General features: G+C 49.3%; 1 protein-coding gene across 2 annotated transcripts in view; it reads right to left on the bottom strand.

The window, feature by feature from the left end:
* Positions 1–211: 211 nt before the first annotated feature.
* The window catches only part of LOC119964316 (collagen alpha-1(XXIV) chain-like), a 341,532-nt gene continuing 320,675 nt past the window's right edge, over positions 212–21,068 (bottom strand). For both annotated transcript variants that reach the window (XM_038793605.1, XM_038793606.1), the window contains 7 exons: positions 14,294–14,329; positions 14,166–14,192; positions 9,967–10,032; positions 7,080–7,248; positions 6,890–6,999; positions 4,721–4,939; positions 212–1,098 (listed from right to left, as the gene is read on the bottom strand). In XM_038793605.1, the coding sequence (XP_038649533.1) occupies positions 952–1,098; positions 4,721–4,939; positions 6,890–6,999; positions 7,080–7,248; positions 9,967–10,032; positions 14,166–14,192; positions 14,294–14,329 (774 nt within the window). In that variant the 3' untranslated portion in view covers positions 212–951. The remainder of the gene's footprint in view (positions 1,099–4,720; positions 4,940–6,889; positions 7,000–7,079; positions 7,249–9,966; positions 10,033–14,165; positions 14,193–14,293; positions 14,330–21,068) is intronic.

Genomic DNA, 21,068 nt, shown 5'->3' with positions numbered 1-21,068 from the left:
CAGAACATAGAACATATAGTGCAGAAGGGGGCAATTCGGCCCATCGAGTCTACACCGACTCACTTAAGCCCTCACTTCCACCCTATCCCCGTAACCCAATAACCCCTCCTAACCTTTTTTGGTCACTAAGGGCAATTTATTGTGGCCAATCCACCTAACCCGCACGTCTTTGGACTGTGAGAGGAAACCGGAGCACCCGGAGGAAACCCACGCAGACAGGGGGAGAACGTGCAGACTCCGCACAGACAGTGACCCAGCAGGGAATCGAAGCTGGGGCCCTGGCGCTGTGAAGCCACAGTGCTATCCACGTGTGCTACCGTGCTGCCCAGAGTACGGGGAGGTGCTCAGTTCCAGCAAACATGGGTATCTCAGTAGGTTGGCCCATCGACTCTGATGCACAAGGGACCTCCGTGTCTGTCAGACATCAGGCAGGCCAAAATAAAACCCTACAAGAGAGACAACTAGCAAATCGGAGGTAGAGGAATCTTCTAGAAGTATCTTCTTCCAAAATTGAACAGCAGATGATAAAGCTGTTGTTGTTAGCTTCCATCCATCCTTATCGTGAGGCATTCGCACATTTTGTCAACTCATTTCCATTAGTGTTATTGATTTTTCCTTTTGCGGTATTATTTGGGCAGATTTACGGTGAGTGAAAGGACCTGAAGTCTTCACCTAACATGACTGAGAGGTTCCATTCCCAATGGTTTCCAAAGGAACCAACGACAGGAAGCACAAAATCTTGTGCAGGTCGCAACAAATGCCTCACACTTCCTGGTAAATGCAGCGATCAGTTTTCCATCGATTCGGCATCAATCCATTCTTCCTGAGAAGTCAGTCTGAATAAGAACTTATTCCTGGATTTCCCCACAGTGATCTAAGATAATCTCTCCAAGAACTTCCAGCTGATTGGCCCCACTTTCCTGACAATGATAAGCCAACTCCATCGTCCTGTTATAGGATGCAGACCGGGCCGATCTCCACACGATACTGCTTGGCCGGCGAGAGAGGAGGAAGTCCCTGAATTTCAACAATTGGAAGTTGGTTCACAACTTGGGTGTGAAAAAGGAACTGCGTCTGCTGCCATGTTCCATCTTGAATCTAGGATCAACAAACAAACACGAGTCAGAATGAGGCAGAGGAACAGCAGGATCCAGGGATTCTGACACACAAATCCAGACCCTTGGCAATGTGGTTAGCCCTTAATCGCTTTCTGAAATGGCCCAGCAAGCCATTCACAGTTGTCTCAAGGGCAATTAGACACGGGCAAATGCATTGCCAGAGATTTTACCATCCTGTGAATGAATTTTCTAATTAATGTAGGAATTTCTGATATTTATTGTATTATCTGTATCTGTTACAGTAATGGGTAAATGCTTGGGTTAGTGTGTGTCTGCATCTACTGCAATGAGGCTTCTTAAAATCCTGGTTTAAAAGACAGGCATACACTTTGCTACAGAAGGGGTAATTAAAGCATCATAAAAGTAACATCATCATCCATAAGGCGGCACGGTAGCACAGTGGTTAGCACAGTGGCTTCACAGCACCAGGGTCCCAGTTTCGATTCCCGGCTTGGGTCGCTGTCTGTGCGGAGTCTGCAGGTTCCCCCCGTGTCTGCGTGGGTTTCCTCCGGGTGCTCCGGTTTCCTCCCACAGTCCAAAGATATGCAGGTTAGGTGGATTGGCCACCCTAAATTGCCCTTGGTGTCCAAAAAAAATGTGCGTTGGAGTTACTGGGTTACGGGTATGGGCTTAAGTGGGGTGCAGTTTCCAAGGGTCAGTGTAGACTTGATAGGTCAAATGGCCTCCTTCTGCACTGTAAATTCTAAATTCTATGATCATCCATTCCAAACATGTATAGTGTTTACCTAAATAGGGCAAATGGAATTTTGTTTACAGAAAGAAGCTTCCCTTAGATAATTGAGGGGTTATGGTTAGCCTCCGAAAGGTGGTCATAACCCGGTTAGTGGGATAGATATGATGGAGTTAATGGGGAAAGGGCCAGGGGCTGAAGCAGTCGGGTATTGAGTTCCAGTTTAGATTTCGCTGTGGACAGAACAAAGGTTTTGCCATAATGCTGGGGAGTTAAATAATAGTCTGACACAGGCAAGAATAGGCAGGCTGTTTCCTGAAGGATCTCTCTCTCAAAGCAGCTTCTCCAAGGCAGCTCTTTCCAGCAAATATTCCTGTGTTTACGAACTGTATTTAAAAGTGAGCTGAGAGGGGTTTCGCTTGATTGGAGGTAAAAGGATAGAAGTTAAAGTGTATCATTTTATGGATAAGCATTAGTTAATTTGTAAATGTAAGATATTTACGTATGATGTCCAAGTTAGTTTAATACTGTGTTAATAATAACATTCATTTTAATATACCATATCCCTATTTGTGCGTGGAGAAAAAAGTATCCTTTCCTCACAATCTTACAAATTAAATAAAATATTGGCGTTTCTGACCAGTGTCTTAGCAAATATTTGGGTCACGTCCGGGATCATAATTTGCAAAAAAAACAATCCAAGCGGTGTGGTTCATTGCTGGAGGGTGTATGAATTCGATATTAATTGAATACAGGCGAGGGGCATTGCTGGACATTCACTTGATCCCCTATAAATAGACACAGACTAAAACTGTGGGGTTCGGAGGTCTATACTTGTAATTAACAACTCTGTAAGTTAATATAAAAATGTGCAAAGTTTGGCTCCAGTTCTATCCTTCACCAACTGGTTTCCTTGAATAGAATGGAGGGAACTAAAAAGTGGAGAGTGACGGTTAACATTTTGAGTCTTGGCACAGCCCCCTGGCAGTGAAAATGCCACGGCACTGCCAGGTTGGCACTGCCAGGGAGCGGGACCATGGACTGGGCCTGAAGGGAACCCCATTGGGAGGTGGTTCCCACTATATGGGAGGAGTGGCAATGATGGGGAGGGTGGGATGATACCCTGATTCCACGATTTTGAGATTGGGCTGGCCTTTAGAAAACGGTGCCCTGATCTCTGTGGGGCGGGGCCCAGCTCTATCAGGCCCCGGCCCACCAGAATAATGGGGCAAAATACGCCCTCTTGCTTTTCTTTGACAAAGTGTCAGAAGATCCGGAGTGAAAACCTTGCTCTATTTCTGGACAGAAACACTCCTGTTTTCATTCAGAGACTGACACTTTGCCATTTGTTAGGAAACTCCTGCTCAGTAGGTCCCACAGGATCTCTGGAGAGGGAAACACAGTTAATATTTCGGATCCAACATTACCCTTCTTCAGATCCGAATGTTGGTTCCAAAGAAGATCCATATTGGACTTGAATCGTGGACTATTTCTCTCGCCCTAGATTCTGGCAGGACAACTCAGTTTTTCCAATCACTTTTGGTTTTTATACGAGAGAAGACAGAGGTTTGATAGTTATTTAAGATTATGGGAATGTCTGATAGGCTAAATACAGACAGCGTGATTCTCTGAAATCGGCGCAATGGCCCAACGGCGGCGTCAAAAACGGCTTGAACCACTCCGGCGTCTGGCCGACCGGAAGTAGCGGAATCCACCGCACTTCCAGGGGCTAGGCTGGCACACGAGGAACTGGTGCCACACCAGCCGGCGGCGAAGGGACTGCGTGAGTTAGCGCATGCGCAGGGGCTGGTTTAGCACAGGGCTAAATAGCTGGCTTTGAAAGCAAACCAAGGTAGGCCAGCAGCAATTCCTGTACCAGCCTCCCCGAACAGGCGCTGGAATGTGGCGACTAGGGGCTTTTCACAGTAACTTCATTTGAAGCCGACTTGTGACGAGCGATTTTCATATAATTTCATTTCAAGGGCTGGTGTGATCCCGCGCATGCGGCGGCGGGGTGGGATTCACGCCGCCCCCCCCCCCCCCCCCCCCCCCCCCCCCCGGGGACAATCCCGCACAGAGTATCTCCAGATCAAAACCAGGGATCATAATAATAATCTTTATTAGTGTCACAAGTAGGCTTGCATTAACACTGCAATGAGGTTACTGTGAAAAGCCCCTAGTCGCCACATTCCGGTGCCTGTTCGGATACACCGAGGGAGAATTCAGAATGTCCAATTCAGCTAACCTGCACATCTTTGGACTGTGGGAGGAAACCGGAGCACCCGGAGGAAACCCACGCAGACACGGGGAGAACGTGCAGACTCCACACAGACAGTGACCCAGCGGGGAATCGAACCTGGGACCCTGGTGCTGTGAAGCAACAGTGCTAACTACCGTGCCACCCAAAATATAATGTAGTCACTTATAAATCCGCCTGAAAATTTAAGAGAAATGTCTTTACACAAGGAATATAAAGGTGATGATCACAAGCAGTGGTTGAGGAAATGATATATTTGTAGAGAAGGGGCTGGTTTAGCTCACCAGGCTAAATCGCTGGCTTTTAAAGCAGACCAAGCAGGCCAGCAGCAAGGTTCAATTCCCGTACCAGCCTCCCCGGACAGGCGCCGGAATGTGGCGACTAGGGGCTTTTCACAGTAACTTCATTGAAGCCTACTCGTGACAATAAGCGATTTTCATTTCATTTCATTTTTCATAAAGACATGAGGAGAGATATGCTGACAGGGTCAGATGAAGAGTGATGTGAGGAGGATTTCTGACTTGTACATTCTGTGTCATTTCACATTCAGAACATTTTCCAAAGAGACCAATAAGGCGTCTGTGAACTTTGCGCTGATTTTGCCAAGGCAGAAATGAAGCTGAATTGCTCATTACAAAATGCATATGGATTTACCTTGCACCCGTCTCTTATAATCGTAGGTTGAGATATTGTGTTTGCCTTAAATATATGTCCATTCCACCCTCTAAAACGCATAGAATTAGCATAAGGATCATTGTTGCTGGCGTTCTTCCAGACTGGGAAATTGAGGCAATGAATTGTAATGGTCTGGACGGCCTCCGAGCTCAGTAAATGCAAAAAATTCATCTGTACTTTCCCAATTCCAAAGTCCAGCTGCAAAGAAAAGATAACTGGTTAGTAAGCGGTGAGGCGAGATCAGTGAAAAGTCGTGAAATTCAAACCGGCTTCATCATAGGAAAGAGGGAGAGAATGCTGTCAGTGTGCGTTCTGTGGAGAGATTGGGGAATCTGGGATTGTTCTCCTGGGAGCGGAGAAGATTGAGAGGAGCTTTAATGCAGGTGTTCCTGATTTGATGGGATTTGATGAAGTAAATAAAACTGTTTCCAGAGGCAGGAGGGCCAGTAACCCGAGGATCAGTTGTGGGAAAACAGAGGTGGGATTCTCTGATCCTGAGGCTAAATGTTAACGCCGTTGTAAACGGCGTCGCGTTTTACGACGGCCTCAACCGGCCCCTGGGATCAGGAATTCTGAGCCCGACAGGGAGCCGGTACTGGAGTGACTCACGCAGCTCCAGCTGCCGATACCGGCGTCAGGACGTGCGCCGCAGCTCCGCGCAGGCGCGCTATGGCCGAGGCGAATTCGCGCAGGCGCATGGGTCGCCTTCTCCTCGCCGGCCACGACGCAACATGGCGGAGAGCTACAGGGGCCCGGCGCGGTGGAACATAGGCTCCCACCAGGACAAGCCGGTCCGCCGATCGGTAGGCCCCGATCGCGGGCCAGGCCACTGTGGAGGCTCCCCCCCCCCCCCCCCCCCCCCCCCCCCCCAGGGTCGGATCCCACCCCCACTAGGCCACACACCGCAGGATGAATGCCGAGCTCCAGTCAGTAGGACCACGCGTGAACGGCGCCAGCGGGACTCGACCTATCTCGACGGCCACTCGGCCCATCGTGTGCGGAGAATCGCTGGGGGTGGTAGAGCAGCCCCCGACCAGCGCCGCGCCAGCGCCAATTCTCCGGTCACTGGAGAATCGGCGGACCGGCGTCGGAGTGGCGTCGCGTGGATCACGCCCCCCCACCCCGGTTCAGCCCGGGGTCGGAGAATCCCTTCCCAGTAATGTTAGGCAGCGCGTTGTTATAATCCGGATGGCACAGTCTGAAGGAGATTCATTACTAACTCGCAAAACAGAATTGGCTGAAAACCTGAAGGGGGATCTTTGCCTGACTGGGAGAAATAGGCGGTGGCACCGGGGGGGGGGGGGGGGGGGGGGGGGGGTAATTGGATTGCCTTTTCAAGGAACTAGCATGGGAATGATGGACCGAATTCCCTCCTTTTGTGCTTTAAGATTCTAATTGTTAAACTAGAAAGAAAATTTAATGTAGTCACTTCTAAATCCGGTGGAGAATTCAAGACTGGCACGGTAGCACAGTGGTTAGCACCGTTACTTCACAGTTCCAGGTTCAATTCCCCACTGGGTCACTGTCTGTGCGGAGTCTGCACGTTCTCCCTGTGGCCGCGTGGGTTTCCTCCGGGTGCTCCGGTTTCCTCCCACAGTCCAAAGATGATGTGGATGTGCTGGCGTTGGACTGGGGTGAGCACAGTAAGAAGTCTTACAACACCAGGTTAAAGTCCAACAGGTTTGATTCAAACACGAGCTTTCGGAGCACTGCTCCTTCCTCAGGTGAATGTCCAAAGATGTGCAGGTGGATTGGCCATGATAATTTGCCCTTAGCGTCCAATAAAAGGTTAGGTTGGGTAATGGGGCTAGGGTGGAGGTGGGGACTTGGGTAGGGTGTTCTTCTCAAGGCCTGGTGCAGACTGGATGGGCCGAATGGCCTACTTCTGCACTGTAAATTGTATGTATGATTGTTTTTGAGGCTGAAATCTATTCTATTATCACTTGGCATCTATATGTGTGCATGTCTCAGGATATCATTGGATAACTATCAGAAATACAGCACTCTGACCTTGGAAACAGTTTCTCCTTATTTAGTCTATTGAAACCCTTCCTGATGGCGAACACCTCTCTTGAATCCTCTCTTCCCCTCCTCTGCTCCGAGAAAAACAGGCCCACGTTCTCCACATGAACTGAGTTCCCTCATTACCTTCGTCATACTGACAGGGTGTAAACAGGTTTGGCCGCCAGCGCTGAAATTGCAGAACACTTGGATTGTATCCGAGGGGCAGCCCAGGTTGGGGTCGATCCAGTATTTACCTGCAGGATAGAAAAGGGCCGGTGTCAGAAACCTGTACTCAGCTATTGCTGCTTCCCAGATGCGATTGAAACGCACTCACCGTTCGATAGTTTGCTCTCGCAGTTCAGCAAGTCCCGACAAACACGAACAGGATGATCCTTGGTTCCCAGTGGGTGCTTGATACTGTGCATCAGACTGCTGAGATAGTGTAGAGTTCTGAATACCTCCATGCCTTGATCCATGACTGGTGTTTGAGTATTCTGGTAATTCTACAGAACGTATTAACATGGGCGTGAGATGGCTGGGACCATGCGGAGATATGAACACAGCCAATGTCATCAGAAAAACATTCAGCGCACCGAGGTCAAAACGCCAATCAACACAATATCTATACCCTGGTCAAAGGTTCAATTTGCACTTCCACCCTTGGTGGCAAAACCAACGAAACGCAAAGGAAATACGGGCGGACCTTTCCATTCTGGAGGATAAGTCTGGTGGGGGGAGTGTAAATCAGAGTGATTTGGGCGGGAGAGAGGGGTGACTGAAATCGAGAGACCTCGCATTGTTTAGCGAATGAGTTACGCTCGTGCGAGGAGAAGGTTGAAATGATGGCAAGGAATCTGAGACGCTGCTACCTGATGAAATGAAATGAAAAAATGAAAATCGCTTATTGTCACGAGTAGGCTTCAATGAAGTTACTGTGAAAAGCCCCTAGTCGTCACATTCTGGCGCCTGTCTGGGGAGGCAGGTACGGGAATCGAACCATGCTGCTGGCCTGCTTGGTCTGCTTTCAAAGCCAGCGATTTAGCCCGGTGAGCTAAACCAGCCCCAAATTGATTGGCTCCAAAGTCCAGGCGCCAAATTTAAATGCTCTCTAACAGTGGTTCCCTCTCTCACTCTGCTCCTTCATTCTCCCCCCCCCTACCCTACCAGCCCTGCCTCAGGCTCCCCCTTCCCTGTGCCCAGCTCTGGCACGGCGTGGGCTGCAGGCAGCTGATGTCTGTCAGCGACAGTGTGAAAGGAAAGCCAAAAGTGGCGACTACTGGCCTCAAAATCCAGTCGAAGTGAATACCACCTGTGTACTGTTGTGAAACAGAACGTTCTGAATCGGCATTCTCCGGGCACTTAACTTGGAGGGGGAGGACGATTCTGGAGCGTTGGTGTTTTAATGATCATTCGTGACTTGCAAGTGGGGTTCCCACCACAGCTCCATGGATATTCGACCTGCCAGGAATATCGGGAGAACATGATTCCAAAATAATTTCCCGATGTTGAGTGTGATGATATGCATAAGGCAAGGTTGCGCGTAATGTACTGCACGACCTCTGACCACTAGGTGGCAGTAAATCCATCACATGACCCTGTGGTCTGGGAGTTGGGAGTAGGTCGTGCTGGAGGACGTATTTTGCAGCAGTTCCACAATAGTTGATGAGTGTTAGTAGTTTATTATTTTATCTATCCTAGTTATCTTCATAGAATCATACAATCCTAGAATTTACAGTGCAGCAGGGGGCCATTCGGCCCATCAAGTCTGCACCGGCCCTCGGAAAGAACACCCTACCTAAGCCCACACCTCCACCCTATCCCCATAACCCCACCTGACCTATTTTGAACGCTAAGGGCAATTTAGAATAAAGGGGCTGGTTTAGCTCACTGGGCTAAATCGCTGGCTTTTAAAGCAGACCAAGCAGGCCAGCAGCACGGTTCGATTACCGCACCAGCCTCCCCGGACAGGCGCCGGAATGTGGCGACTAGGGGCTTTTCACAGTAACTTCATTGAAGCCTACTCGTGACAATAAGCGATTTTCAGAAGGACCAATCCACCTGACCTCAACATCTTTGGACTGTGGGAGGAAACCGGAGCACCCGGAGGAAACCCACGCACAAACGGGGAGAACGTGCAGACAGTGACCCAAGCCGGGAATCGAACCTGGGATCCTGGAGCTGTGAAGCAACTGTGCTAACCACTGTGCTACCGTGCTGCCCAATTTATCGCACAGTTGTTTTACAATAAATTATTTAAACTAAATGCTCCGTGGCTCATCATTCACTTTGGCCTGTCTGCAGGCCATGACATTGGGAAACTGATTTTTGGCCTCAGGCAAAGCCTGTTTCCCATCCGCTACCATTCCCATCGCTGGCAGGATCAGAAAATCCCGCCCTGTGAAACCGCTAATAGATTCCAGCGTTTTGTTCAAATCAGGGTAGATTTGTTAACCACGTAACTCTGTGTAACGTGTGTGTGCGCTGCTGTGCAGGGTAATGAAGATGACATTCTCACCAAGTTGTCCACGTGCGATACTATCAGCTGCCAGGAAAATCTTTTGGAATTTCATTTTGAAGTCCTTAGACATTCCAAATCACAAAATATAATGAGATTGAAAAACTTGGGGGCGCATTGGAAATGCCAACAATTCAGGGCAATTACTTTTCTCTGGCCTTTCGAGGTTTATTACTGGAATTAAGACCCTGACTATTTTACAGACCGAGCACTCAAGTTGCACCCTGAGACCTCTGCAGAAAATGGAATTTGATGTTTCGTTGGGCTAAAAAAGGGGCCTTTTTGAAATGACTTTAAATAACAAGGGTTTACCGTGTCCAATCCTTCCATGGCCCTACTCTTCCCATTCTCTGTAATATTTTCTAGCCCCATGCCCTCCAAGGTCTCAGTTCTCCCCCTCCAAATCTGGCCTCTTCCATAGCTCCATTTTCATTGCCCCATCATTAGCGGCCGTGCCTTCAGCTGCCTGGGCCAGAAGCTGGGGAATTCCTTCTCCAAACCTCTCCATATCTCCGTCTTCTATTTTAAAGTCTTCTTTAATATCTATCTTGCTTTAGCTCATCCGCCTGAATACAGGCAGCTTCAGGTTGATAATCACTGTGAGGCACTTTGGGATGTTTCGCCACGGTCAAGGCGCCATATAAACGCAAGTTGCTGTCATTATTGACAGTCAGAAGATACTTTAGTCCAGCAAAGGACTGATTACCTCAAACTGAAGAGCTTCGTTGGACGCGATCAGGGCTTGAATAGCTGCGTTGATGTCCACGTACCTCTGCACAACAAGCAATAAAGGACAAAGTGAGCGAGTGACACCATCAGGAGGGCTGCCCCTTTGCTGCACTTTCTGCTCAAAAAACTTCATGGAGGTTAGTGCTGTGAATTGGAGCAGTTCCCATCTCAACCATCCAGTGTCGACATCAAGCACTGACAGGCCAGGTCTCCCACAGTTAGATTGAAAGTCTCATTGACCAAACCTTAAAAATTGGTTCTCAGATTTAACGTAAAATGGTCACTCAGAAATACAACAGGAACATTGCGAGAATGTGATGCTCGTTCACACACAGAGTGGTGGAGGAGAGCAGCAAAAACACGGTTAAAGGCAATTCGATTAACACATGAGACAGAAAGAAAAAAAGGGATATCCCGATAAGAGTGAAATGAAGTAGGAAGCGAAAGAGAGACACACAGAGCAGCTGGGTTACAATATGTTTTTCTGTGGTGCGTGTTCTATACAATTCTGCGTGAAAACTAGTGCATCAGTAGTTTTCCCAGTACCTCCATGTTCCCAGTACCTACTCCAGCTTTCCCGTATCCTTCTTAAGAGTTGGGAAATCTTCCAAAAATATTGAATAAACTAATGGGATTAATGGTAGATAAGTCTCCGGGGCCTGATGGACTGCACCCTAGGGTATTAAAGGAGGTCAGTAAGAAGTCTTACAACACCAGGTTAAAGTCCAACAGGTTTGTTTCAAACACGAGCTTTCGGAGCACGGCTCCTTCTTCAGGTGAATGGGAAGGCTTGTTCCAGAAATGTTTATATAGACACAGTCAGAGATGGCCTCCCGGAATGCGAGCACCTGCAGGCAATCAAATCATCAAAGATGCAGAGAGAGAGGTAACTCCAGGTTAAAGAGGTGTGAATTGTCCCAAGCCAGTTCAGTCGGTAGGCCTCTGCAAGTCCAGGCTTGTTGGTGGGGGCCGAATGTAATGCGACATGAATCCCAGATCCCGGTTGAGTCCGCATTCATGCGTGCGGAACTTAGCTATAAGTTTTTGCTCAGCAATTTTGCGTTGTCGCGTCTCCTGAAGGCCTCCTTGTAGAATGCTGACCCGGAGATCAGAGGCTGAATGTCCTTGACTGCTGAAGTGTTCCCCAACTGGAAGGGAACAGTCCTGCCTGTTGATAGTCGCACGATGCCCGTTTATTCGTTGTCGCAGTGTCTGCATGGTCTCGCCAATGTACCACGCTTCGGGACATCCTTTCCTGCAGCGTATGAGGTAGACTACATTGGTCGAGTCGCACGAGTATGCGCCGCGTACCTGGTGGGTGGTGTTTCCACGTGTAATGGTGGTGTCCATGTCGATGATCTGGCATGTCTTGCAGAGATTACACGTGGAAACACCACCCACCAGGTACGCGGCGCATACTCGTGCGACTCGACCAATGTAGTCTACCTCATACGCTGCAGGAAAGGATGTCCCGAAGCGTGGTACATTGGCGAGACCATGCAGACACTGCGACAACGAATAAACGGGCATCGTGCGACTATCAACAGGCAGGACTGTTCCCTTCCAGTTGGGGAACACTTCAGCAGTCAAGGACATTCAGCCTCTGATCTCCGGGTCAGCATTCTACAAGGAGGCCTTCAGGAGACGCGACAACGCAAAATTGCTGAGCAAAAACTTATAGCTAAGTTCCGCACGCATGAATGCGGACTCAACCGGGTTCTGGGATTCATGTCGCATTACATTCGGCCCCCACCAACAAGCCTGGACTTGCAGAGGCCTACCGACTGAACTGGCTTGGGACAATTCACACCTCTTTAACCTGGAGTTACCTCTCTCTCTGCATCTTTGATGATTTGATTGCCTGCAGGTGCTCGCATTCCGGGGCATCTCTGACTGTGTCTATATAAACATTTCTGGAACAAGCCTTTCCATTCACCTGAAGAAGGAGCCGTGCTCCGAAAGCTCGTGTTTGAAACAAACCTGTTGGACTTTAACCTGGTGTTGTAAGACTTCTTACTGTGCTCACCCCAGTCCAACGCCGGCATCTCCACATCATTAAAGGAGGTGGCAGCAGAGACAGTGGATGCATTGGTTATGGTATTTCAAAATTCCCTGGTTTCTGGTTTCAAAAAGGGAGAGAGGCAAAAAGTAATAAACTATAGACCGGTTAGCTTGACCACTGTGGTGGGGAAGTTGCTGGAATCAATCATTAAGGAGGAGATGACTGAACATTTGGAAAGACAAAGCTCAATCCACCATTGTCAGCTTGGTTTTATGAAGGGTATATCATGCTTGACAAACTTGCATGAGTAAGGTGGATAATGGAGAACATGTCGATGTGGTATATCTAGACTTACAGAAGGCTTTTGACAAGGTGCCGAATAAAAGATTGATCCAGAAGGTGAGATTTCAGGGGATTGGGGGCAGGGTACTAGATTGGATTGAGGATTGGCTGACTGACAGAAGTCAAAGGGTCGGGATAAATGGGTCCTTCTCTGCCTGGTGAACTGTAACTAGCGGAATGCTGCAGGTGTCAGTCCTCGGACCTCAACTGTTCATAATCTATATAAATGCTCTGCAAGCAGGGACAGAATGTAACGTAGCAAAATTTACAGATGATACTAAAATAGTGGGAAAGCAGGCAGTAAAGAGGATACAGATTTTACAGACGGATATAGATAGGTGAGGAGATTGGGCCAAAATTTGGCAGATGGGGTTTAATGCAGATAAGTCTGATGTTATTCATTTTGGCCGAAGAAATAGAAAGGCTAATTATTATCTGAATGGAAAACAGATTCAAAATGTCTCTGGGCAGAGGGATCTGGGTGTCTTTGTTCATGAATCACAGAAAGTCGGTACGCAGGTACAGCATGGAATTAAAAGGGACTGGAGTATAAAAGTAGAGAAGTGTTGTTGCAATTGTGTGGGGTGTTGGTGAGACCACATCTGGAGTATTGGGTCCAGTTTTGGTCTCCTTATTTGAGGAAGGATGTGGTGGCATTGGAGGCAGTTCAGAGGAGGTTCACCAGATTGATTCCGGGGATGAAAGGGTGACGTATGAGGAGAGATTGAACAGTTTGGGTTTATACTCGCTGGAGTTGAGAAGGATGAGATGGGGTCTGATCGAGGTGTATAAAATACGAAATGGGATTGATAAAGTAAACGTAGACCAAATGTTTCCCCTTGTGGGGCAATCCAGAACGAGGGGTCACAGATATAGAATCATAGAATTTACAGTGCAGAAGGAGGTCTTCGGCCCATCGAGTCTGCACCAGCCCTTGGAAAGAGCACCCTCAACCCTATGCACATAACCCAGTAACCCTGCCTAACCTTTTTGGACACTAAGGGCAATTTAGCATGACCAATCCACCTAACCTGCATGACTTTGGACTGTGGGAAGAAACCGGAGCACCCGGAAGAAACCCATGCAGACATGAGGAAAACGTGCAGAGTCCGCACAGACAGTGACCCAGTGGGGAATCAAATCTGGGACCCTGGAGCTGAGAAGCAACTCTGCTAACCACTGTGCCCGCAGGTTGAGGGGCGGTAGATTTAGAACTGAGATGAGGAGGAACTACTTCTCGCAGAGGGTGGTGAATTTGTGGAACTCGCTGCCCCACAGTGCGGTGGAGTCCGAATCATTAAATGTTTCAAAAAGGAGATAGATATATTTCTGATAAAGAGTGGGTTAAAGGGATATGGCCAACAGGCAGGGAGGTGACTTTGAGACCAGGAAGAGATCAGCCATGATCTGATTGAATGGCGGAGCAGGCTCGAGGGGCTGATTTGCTTCCTCCCCCCCCCCCCCCCCCCCCCCCACCCCCACTTTCAAAATGCCAAGGACTGGAAAGGAATGTTAACTCATGTTCAAAACTTTACCAGCGATCCCTCAAAGACATTATTGTTGCTGGAGGAATTCAGTCAAGCATCCAGGAACGCGGGTGCAAATATGATTAGAAAATCAACTGGTCATTGCCCTCGTGTACTAGAATTGGGAATCGGTGTCAATGGTTCAATCTGCAAACGTCTATAGAATGGTGTTTTAATTGGTCGTCAATTTGAGGGAAATATTCATTCATTTCCTCAAAAGGTGAAGAGTGATCTTCAAGACACAGGTTTAAAATGAGGGAGCCAACTTTGCCAGATTAAATAGGAATGTGAATGATTATCACTTACCAATGGACCAGGTGCACCAGGAGGACCCTGCAATGAAACAGTTAGCTTTATTATAGCCATTCATTTCGACTTGAACCTGGTTAGCAGCAAAAAAACAATGAACAAAATATTTTAAAAGGTCTACTCACAGGAGGCCCGGGCTGTCCTTGGGGTCCTTCAGGGCCCTAGCAAAGAATCGAAGCATTACAAATCATTACAGAACTCAGCAAGACTCTGGGCAAGGTTCAACAGCCTTACTGTACCTGGCATGGGGTCGGGACGAGGCCATTGAATCGCGCGAGATGCCTCGAGATTTGCGACACTCAAAACGTCTCGTGAGATGTAACAAAGTCTCGTGAGACGTCGCGATCTGGATCTTGCCCTCCATTGGGGGGGGGGGGGGGGGGGAGCGGGGGCGGGGGGGGGGGGCAGGTCAGCATATTAAATATGAGTTTGCTGGGTTGCCCCAGTGCCTGGGACCTAATGGCACCTGCGGGGCCTCACCCCTTTTAGTCATCGTTTCCACAAATGTGGGCCAGTCGTAATGGTACCTGGGAGGGGTGAGGGGGGGGGGGTGCACAGGCCATTAGAGATGCCCAGATGGTCAGGGACAGGGCAGGGTAACACTCTGGCACTCTATCTGACACACAGACACCCTGGCAGACCCAACGTGGCACTGTCAGGCTGGTTAGGACTGCCAGAGTGGCACTGCCAGGTATTGGGCCCAGGGGGGTCCTTACCAGTTTGAGGGGGGGGGGGGTGAGGGGTGTTCCCAGGGCCCCCAGTGGACGGGGGGGGGGGGGGGGGGGGGAAATCGGGGCAGCCAGACAAAATAGTGCCCCGATCATCGAGGAGCCTTTCCTCCCAAGCTCGTCAGCAGGAAATGACCTCGGTGGAGGAACATTCCGAGGCCCAAAAAACAGCAAAGTACCTTCGAATGTTGGTTGTTTCTGGCAGTGTAGCCATCGGGAAACAGCCTGCTAAATAGGCCCAAAATCAGACATCGTTTTTTTCAGTTAAATCGCGCTCTTTATTTTTCATTGATTATTTCTTTTACTGAACAATTACATAGAATTTACAGCACAGAAAGAGGCACTTCAGCCCAACATGTACGTGCGGACCTCTTCCCCCCCCCACTCCATCTCACCCTATCAGCATCTCCTCCTGTTCCTCTCTCCCACATGTGTTTCCCCAGCGACCCCTTAAATGTATTGATAATATTCACCTCAACCAGTCGCCATGGGAACGAGTTCCACATTCTCCCCACTCCCTGTGGGAACGAGGTCCACATTCTCCTCACTCCCTGTGGGAGCGAGTTCCACATTCTCCCCACTCCCTGTGGGAGTGAGTCCCACATTCTCCCCACTTCCTGTGGGAGCAATTCCACATTCTCCCCACTCCCTGTGGGAGCGAGTCCCACATTCTCCCCACTCCCTGTGGGAGCGAGTCCCACATTCTCCCCACTCCCTGTGGGAACGAGTTCCACATTCACCCCACTCCCTGTGGGAGCAAGTTCCACATTCTCCCCACTCCCTGTGGGAGCGAGTCCCACACTGCCAGTACTCTCTGGGTAAAGACCAGGGTCCTCATTGATAGATTGTGTGATTTTCTATTTGCTGATGACTACAATAGCGCTGGAAGTGAGGTAGACATGCAGCACATTCTGAACCCGTTCTCCACATCCTGTGATAACTTTGCCCTCACCATCAGCAGAAAGAAGACAGAAGTCGTATTCCCACCGGCTCCAAGAAAACTCTATTGAGAGCCGGCTGTGAGGGTAAATGACCACAAACTGTTCACCTATCTGGGCAGCATTCTCTCACGCTGTGTTCATATTAATGACGAGACCAATGCCAGAATTGCCATCTGGCTGTGGTGCGCATGCGTCGGGACCCGGGAAAAGCGCGTGAAACGGCCACTCTCCTCGATACTCAGGCCTTGCATCTTTTCAATGGCCTGCACCCGTTCTGCTTCGTGGGAGGCCAGTTTTGCAGTTATGCGCCGCCCTGATGTGGGAGTAACGATTCTTGGCATGCTCTTGGACCACGCATGTCTCGATAGCGACGGAGAGGGTTAGCTGTTTTATTTTGAGGAGCTGCTACCGCAGGGAATCGGAGTGAACCCCGAAACGATCTGATCCAGGATCATGGAATCAGCCACCGAGCCGTAATTACATGACTGCGTCAGGATGCGGAGCTGGGTCAGGAAGGATTGAAAAGGTTCATCCTTACCCTGAAGCCTCTGCTGGAAGATGTACCGTTCAAAGCTCTCATTCACTTCAATGTCGCAGTGGCTGTCGAACTTCAGCAGGACTGTTTTAAACTTCGTCTTGTCTTCGCCATCGGCAAACGTAAGCGAGTTGTAGATGTGGATGGCGCGATCCCCCGCGGTCGAGTGAAATAGCGCGATCTTCCTCGCATCCAATGCTGCCTCGAGGTCGGAGGCGTCGATATACAGGAGGAACTTTTGTTTGAAGATCTTCCAATTGACGGCGAGGTTGGCGGAGATGCGGAGCTGCGGAGGAGGCTGGATGTTTTCCATGTCGCTGGATGGCCGCTTTCTGGTCGTTGCAGAGTTACTCGAGGTCGGTTCGGCAGGATTAATAGCGCTCTGGTACCATGATGTGTTAGGCAGGTTGGTTCGATGTTAACTGCAACTGGATGCAGGGAAGCTAGAAACAAACGTCCAACACCGGAGATGATCCAACATGGTTTTATTTAAACTAAGAATGGCTGGACATGTTCAGTTGTGCGTTGACTAATCCTACTGACGACCTCTTACTGGCTTGACCAGACTTACTAGCTACCACGTGGCAATAATGTCCACTGACTTGTGCACTCTGACTGTCTCAGTGTCTGGGTCCCGGAAGGAGCGGGAGTCTTAATGCCCTGTGAGCTTTATATTGGTGGTGTCTTGTCTGGTGATTGGTTGTTCTGTGTTGTGTGTTCATTGGTCATCTTATGTGTCAATCACTGCCTGTCTGCATCTCATTATATACATGAGTGGATATTATGACACAAAGAAAAGTACAGCACAGGAACAGGCCCTTCGACCCTCCAAGCCTGTGCCGACCATGCTGCCCGTCTAAACTAAAATCTTCTACACTTCCTGACTCCGTATCCCCCTATTCCCATCCTATTCATGTATTTGTCAAGATGCCCCTTAAATGTCACTATCGTCCCTGCTGACACCACCTCCTCTGGCAGCGAGTTCCAGGCACCCACTACCCTCTGTGTAAAAAACTTGCCTCGTATATCTCCTCTAAACCTTGCCCCTCGCACCTTAAACCTATGCCCCCTAGCAATTGACCCCTCTACCCTGGGGAAAAGCCTCTGACTATCCACTTTGTCTATGCCCCTCATAATTTTGTAGACCTCTATCAGGTCGCCCCTCAACCTCCGTCGTTCCAGTGAGAACAAACCAAGTTTATTCAACCTCTCCTCATAGCTAATGCCCTCCATACCAGGCAACATCCTGGTAAATCTCTTCTGCACCCTCTCTAAAGCCTTCATATCCTTCTGGTAGTGTGGCGACCAGAATTGAACATTATACTCCAAGTGTGGCCTAACTAAGGTTCTATACAGCTGCAACATGACTTGCCAATTTTTATACTCAATGCCCCGGCCAATGAAGGCAAGCATGCTGTATACCTTCTTGACTACCATTTCCACCTGTCTTGCCCCTTTCAGTGACCTGTGGACCTGTACACCTAGATCTCACTGACTTTCAATACTCTTGAGTGTTTTACCATTCACTGTATATTCCCTACCAGTATTAGACCTTCCAAAATGCATTACTTCACATTTGTCCGGATTAAAGTCCATCTGCCATCTCTCAGCCCAAGTCTCCAAACGATCTAAATCCTGCTGTATCCTCTGTGCGTGTGCTAGTGCATGAGTCACAGAAGGTTGGTTTACAAGTGCAACAGGTGATTAAGAAGGCAAATGGAATTTTGTCCTTCATTGCTAGAGGGATGGAGTTTAAGACTAGGGAGGTTATGTTGCAATTGTATAAGGTGTTAGTGCGGCCACACCTGGAGTATTGTGTTCAGTTTTGGTCTCCTTACTTGAGAAAGGACGTACTGGCGCTGGAGGGTGTGCAGAGGAGATTCACTAGGTTAATCCCAGAGCTGAAGGGGTTGGATTATGAGGAGAGGTTGAGTAGACTGGGACTGTACTCGTTGGAATTTAGAAGGATGAGGGGGGATCTTATAGAAACATTTAAAATTATGAAGGGAATAGATAGGATAGATGCGGGCAGGTTGTTTCCACTGGCGGGTGACAGCAGAACTAGGGGGCATAGCCTCAAAATAAGGGGAAGTAGATTTAGAACTGAGTTTAGGAGGAACTTCTTCACCCAAAGGGTTGTGAATCTATGGAATTCCTTGCCCAGTGAAGCAGTTGAGGCTCCTTCATTACATGTTTTTAAGGTAAAGATAGATAGTTTTTTGAAGAATAAAGGGATTGAGGGTTATGGTGTTCGGGCCGGAAAGTGGAGCTGAGTCCACAAAAGATCAGCCATGATCTCATTGAATGGCGGAGCAGGCTCGAGGGGCCAGATGGCCTACTCCTGCTCCTAGTTCTTATGTTCTTATGTTCTTATGTATCCTCTGACAGTCGTCATCGCCATCCACAATTCCACCAACCTTTGTGTCGTCCGCAAGCTTACTAATCAGACCAGTTACATTTTCCTCGAAATCATTTATATATACTATGAACAGCAAAGGTCCCAGCACTGATCCCTGTGGAACACCACTAGTCACAGCCCTCCAATTAGAAAAGCACCCTTCCATTGCTACTCTCTGTCTTCTATGACCTAGCCAGTTCTGTATCCACCTTGCCAGATCACCTCTGATCCCATTTGACTCCATCTTTTAGAATATAAGAACATAAGAACTAGGAGCAGGAGTATGCTGTCTGGCCCCTCGAGCCTGCTCCGCCATTCAATGAGATCATGGCTGATCTTTTGTGGACTCAGCTCCACGTTCCGGCCCGAACACCATAACCCTTAATCCCTTTATTCTTCAAAAAACTCTCTGGGCGCGATTCTCCACCCCCCACGCCGGTTGGGAGAATAGCGGGAGGGCCTCCCGACATTTATCACGCCCTCCCGCTATTCTACCCCCCCCCCTCTCGCCCGACCCACGTCATGAATCGCCGCTCGCCGTTTTTTACGCCGAGCGGCGATTCTCCGTGGCCGATGGGCCGAGCGGCCGGGCCTTTACACCCGTTTTTTCACGGCAGCAAACACACCTGCTTGCCGCCGTCGTAAAAACGTGCGCTGGATGCCCGTTTGGGGCGGGGGCACCACCGTTGTGCTCGGGAGGGGACAGGCCCGTGATCGGTGCCCACCGATCGTCAGGCCTGCGTCCAAAAGGGACGCACTGTTTCCCCTCCGCCGCCCGACAAGATCAAGCCGCCACATCTTGTCGGGTGGCGGTGGAGAAATGCGGAACCGCGCATGCGTGGGTTCCGTCAATGGCATGATGACGTCACCCGCGCATGCGCGGGTTGGAGCCAGCCGCGCGTCATCTTGGCGCGCGGCCTTAATGACGGTCGTTAAGGCCGCGACGCCGTGATTCCCAGGGTCCCGCTCCTAGCCCCGATGGGGGGGGAGAATCGGGTCCTGGGAACGGGCGTGATGGCTGCCCTGAAACACGGCCAGTTTCACAGCCTTTACGACTCTCCGCATTTGCGGAGAATCTCGCCCTAAATCTTTAGCTCAAAAACATGTAATGAAAGAGCCTCAACTGCTTCACTGGGCAAGGAATTCCATAGATTCACAACCCTTTGGGTGAAGAAGTTCCTCCTAAGCTCAGTCCTAAATCTACTTCCCCTTATTTTGAGGCTATGCCCCCGAGTTCTGCTGTCACCCGCCAGTGGAATCAACCTGCCCGCATCTATCCTATCTATTCCCTTCATAATATTATATGTTTTTATAAAATCCCCCCCACATCCTTCTAAATTCCAATGAGTACAGTCCCAGTCCTCTCCTCGTAATCCAACCCCTTCAGCTCTGGGATTAACCTAGTGAATCTCCTCTGCACCCCCTCCAGCGCCAGTACGTCCTTTCTCAGGTAAGGAGACCAAAACTGAACACAATACTCCAGGTGTGGCCTCACTAACACCTTATACAATTGCAACATAACCTCTCTAGTCTTAACTCCATCCCTCTAGCAACGAAGAACAAAACTCCATTTGCCTTCTTAATCACCTGTTGCATCTGTAAACCAACGTTTTGCGATTCATACACTAGCACACCCGGGTCTCTCTGCACAGCAGCATGCTTTAATATTTTATCATTTAAATAATAATCCCTTTTGCTGTTATTCCTCCCAAATTACCTTTTGTACCAGTCTGCCATGAGGGACCTTGTCAAAGGCCTTACTGAAGTCCATATAGACAACATCTTCACTATTCAGTGTGGGAATGTGGCGGGGGGGGGGGGGGGCCTAAAAACCAAGCTCAAGGTTTACCAAGCAGCCGTCCTCTGCACTCCTCTCCACGTGAGTGAGACCTGGACCGTGTGCCAGTAACCCACAAGAAAATCAATCGCCTCCACCTTGGCTGCCTCTGCAAGTTCCTCGACACCAAGCGGAACAACAAAGTCCCAGATACAGAGGTCCTCGGGAGAGCCGACATGGTCAGAATCTTCACAACGTTATGCCAGAAGCTTCCCCGATGGGCTGGACAGGCCACCAGAATGCCCGACAACTGACTCCCTCCCTCAGCGAATATTCGTCGGTGAACTGCTTCAAGGAAACCTTGAAAACCTATCTCAAGGACTTCAAATTTGACACTGCCCAGGACCCCTCAGGCTGGAAACGGCGCATCGGCATACGAGGAACAACAGATAGTGTCAGCGCAAAACAAGCACAAGGTCCGTAAAAACCATGAGAAAAGGGCCCCCAGCCTATCTCCCAGC

Source organism: Scyliorhinus canicula, chromosome 4 (assembly GCF_902713615.1).
Source record: "Scyliorhinus canicula chromosome 4, sScyCan1.1, whole genome shotgun sequence".
In the NCBI taxonomy this organism is placed as follows: domain Eukaryota; kingdom Metazoa; phylum Chordata; class Chondrichthyes; order Carcharhiniformes; family Scyliorhinidae; genus Scyliorhinus; species Scyliorhinus canicula.
The sequence above is the reverse complement of the archived record's forward strand: the minus strand, read 5'-3'. Positions and strand labels throughout refer to the sequence as shown.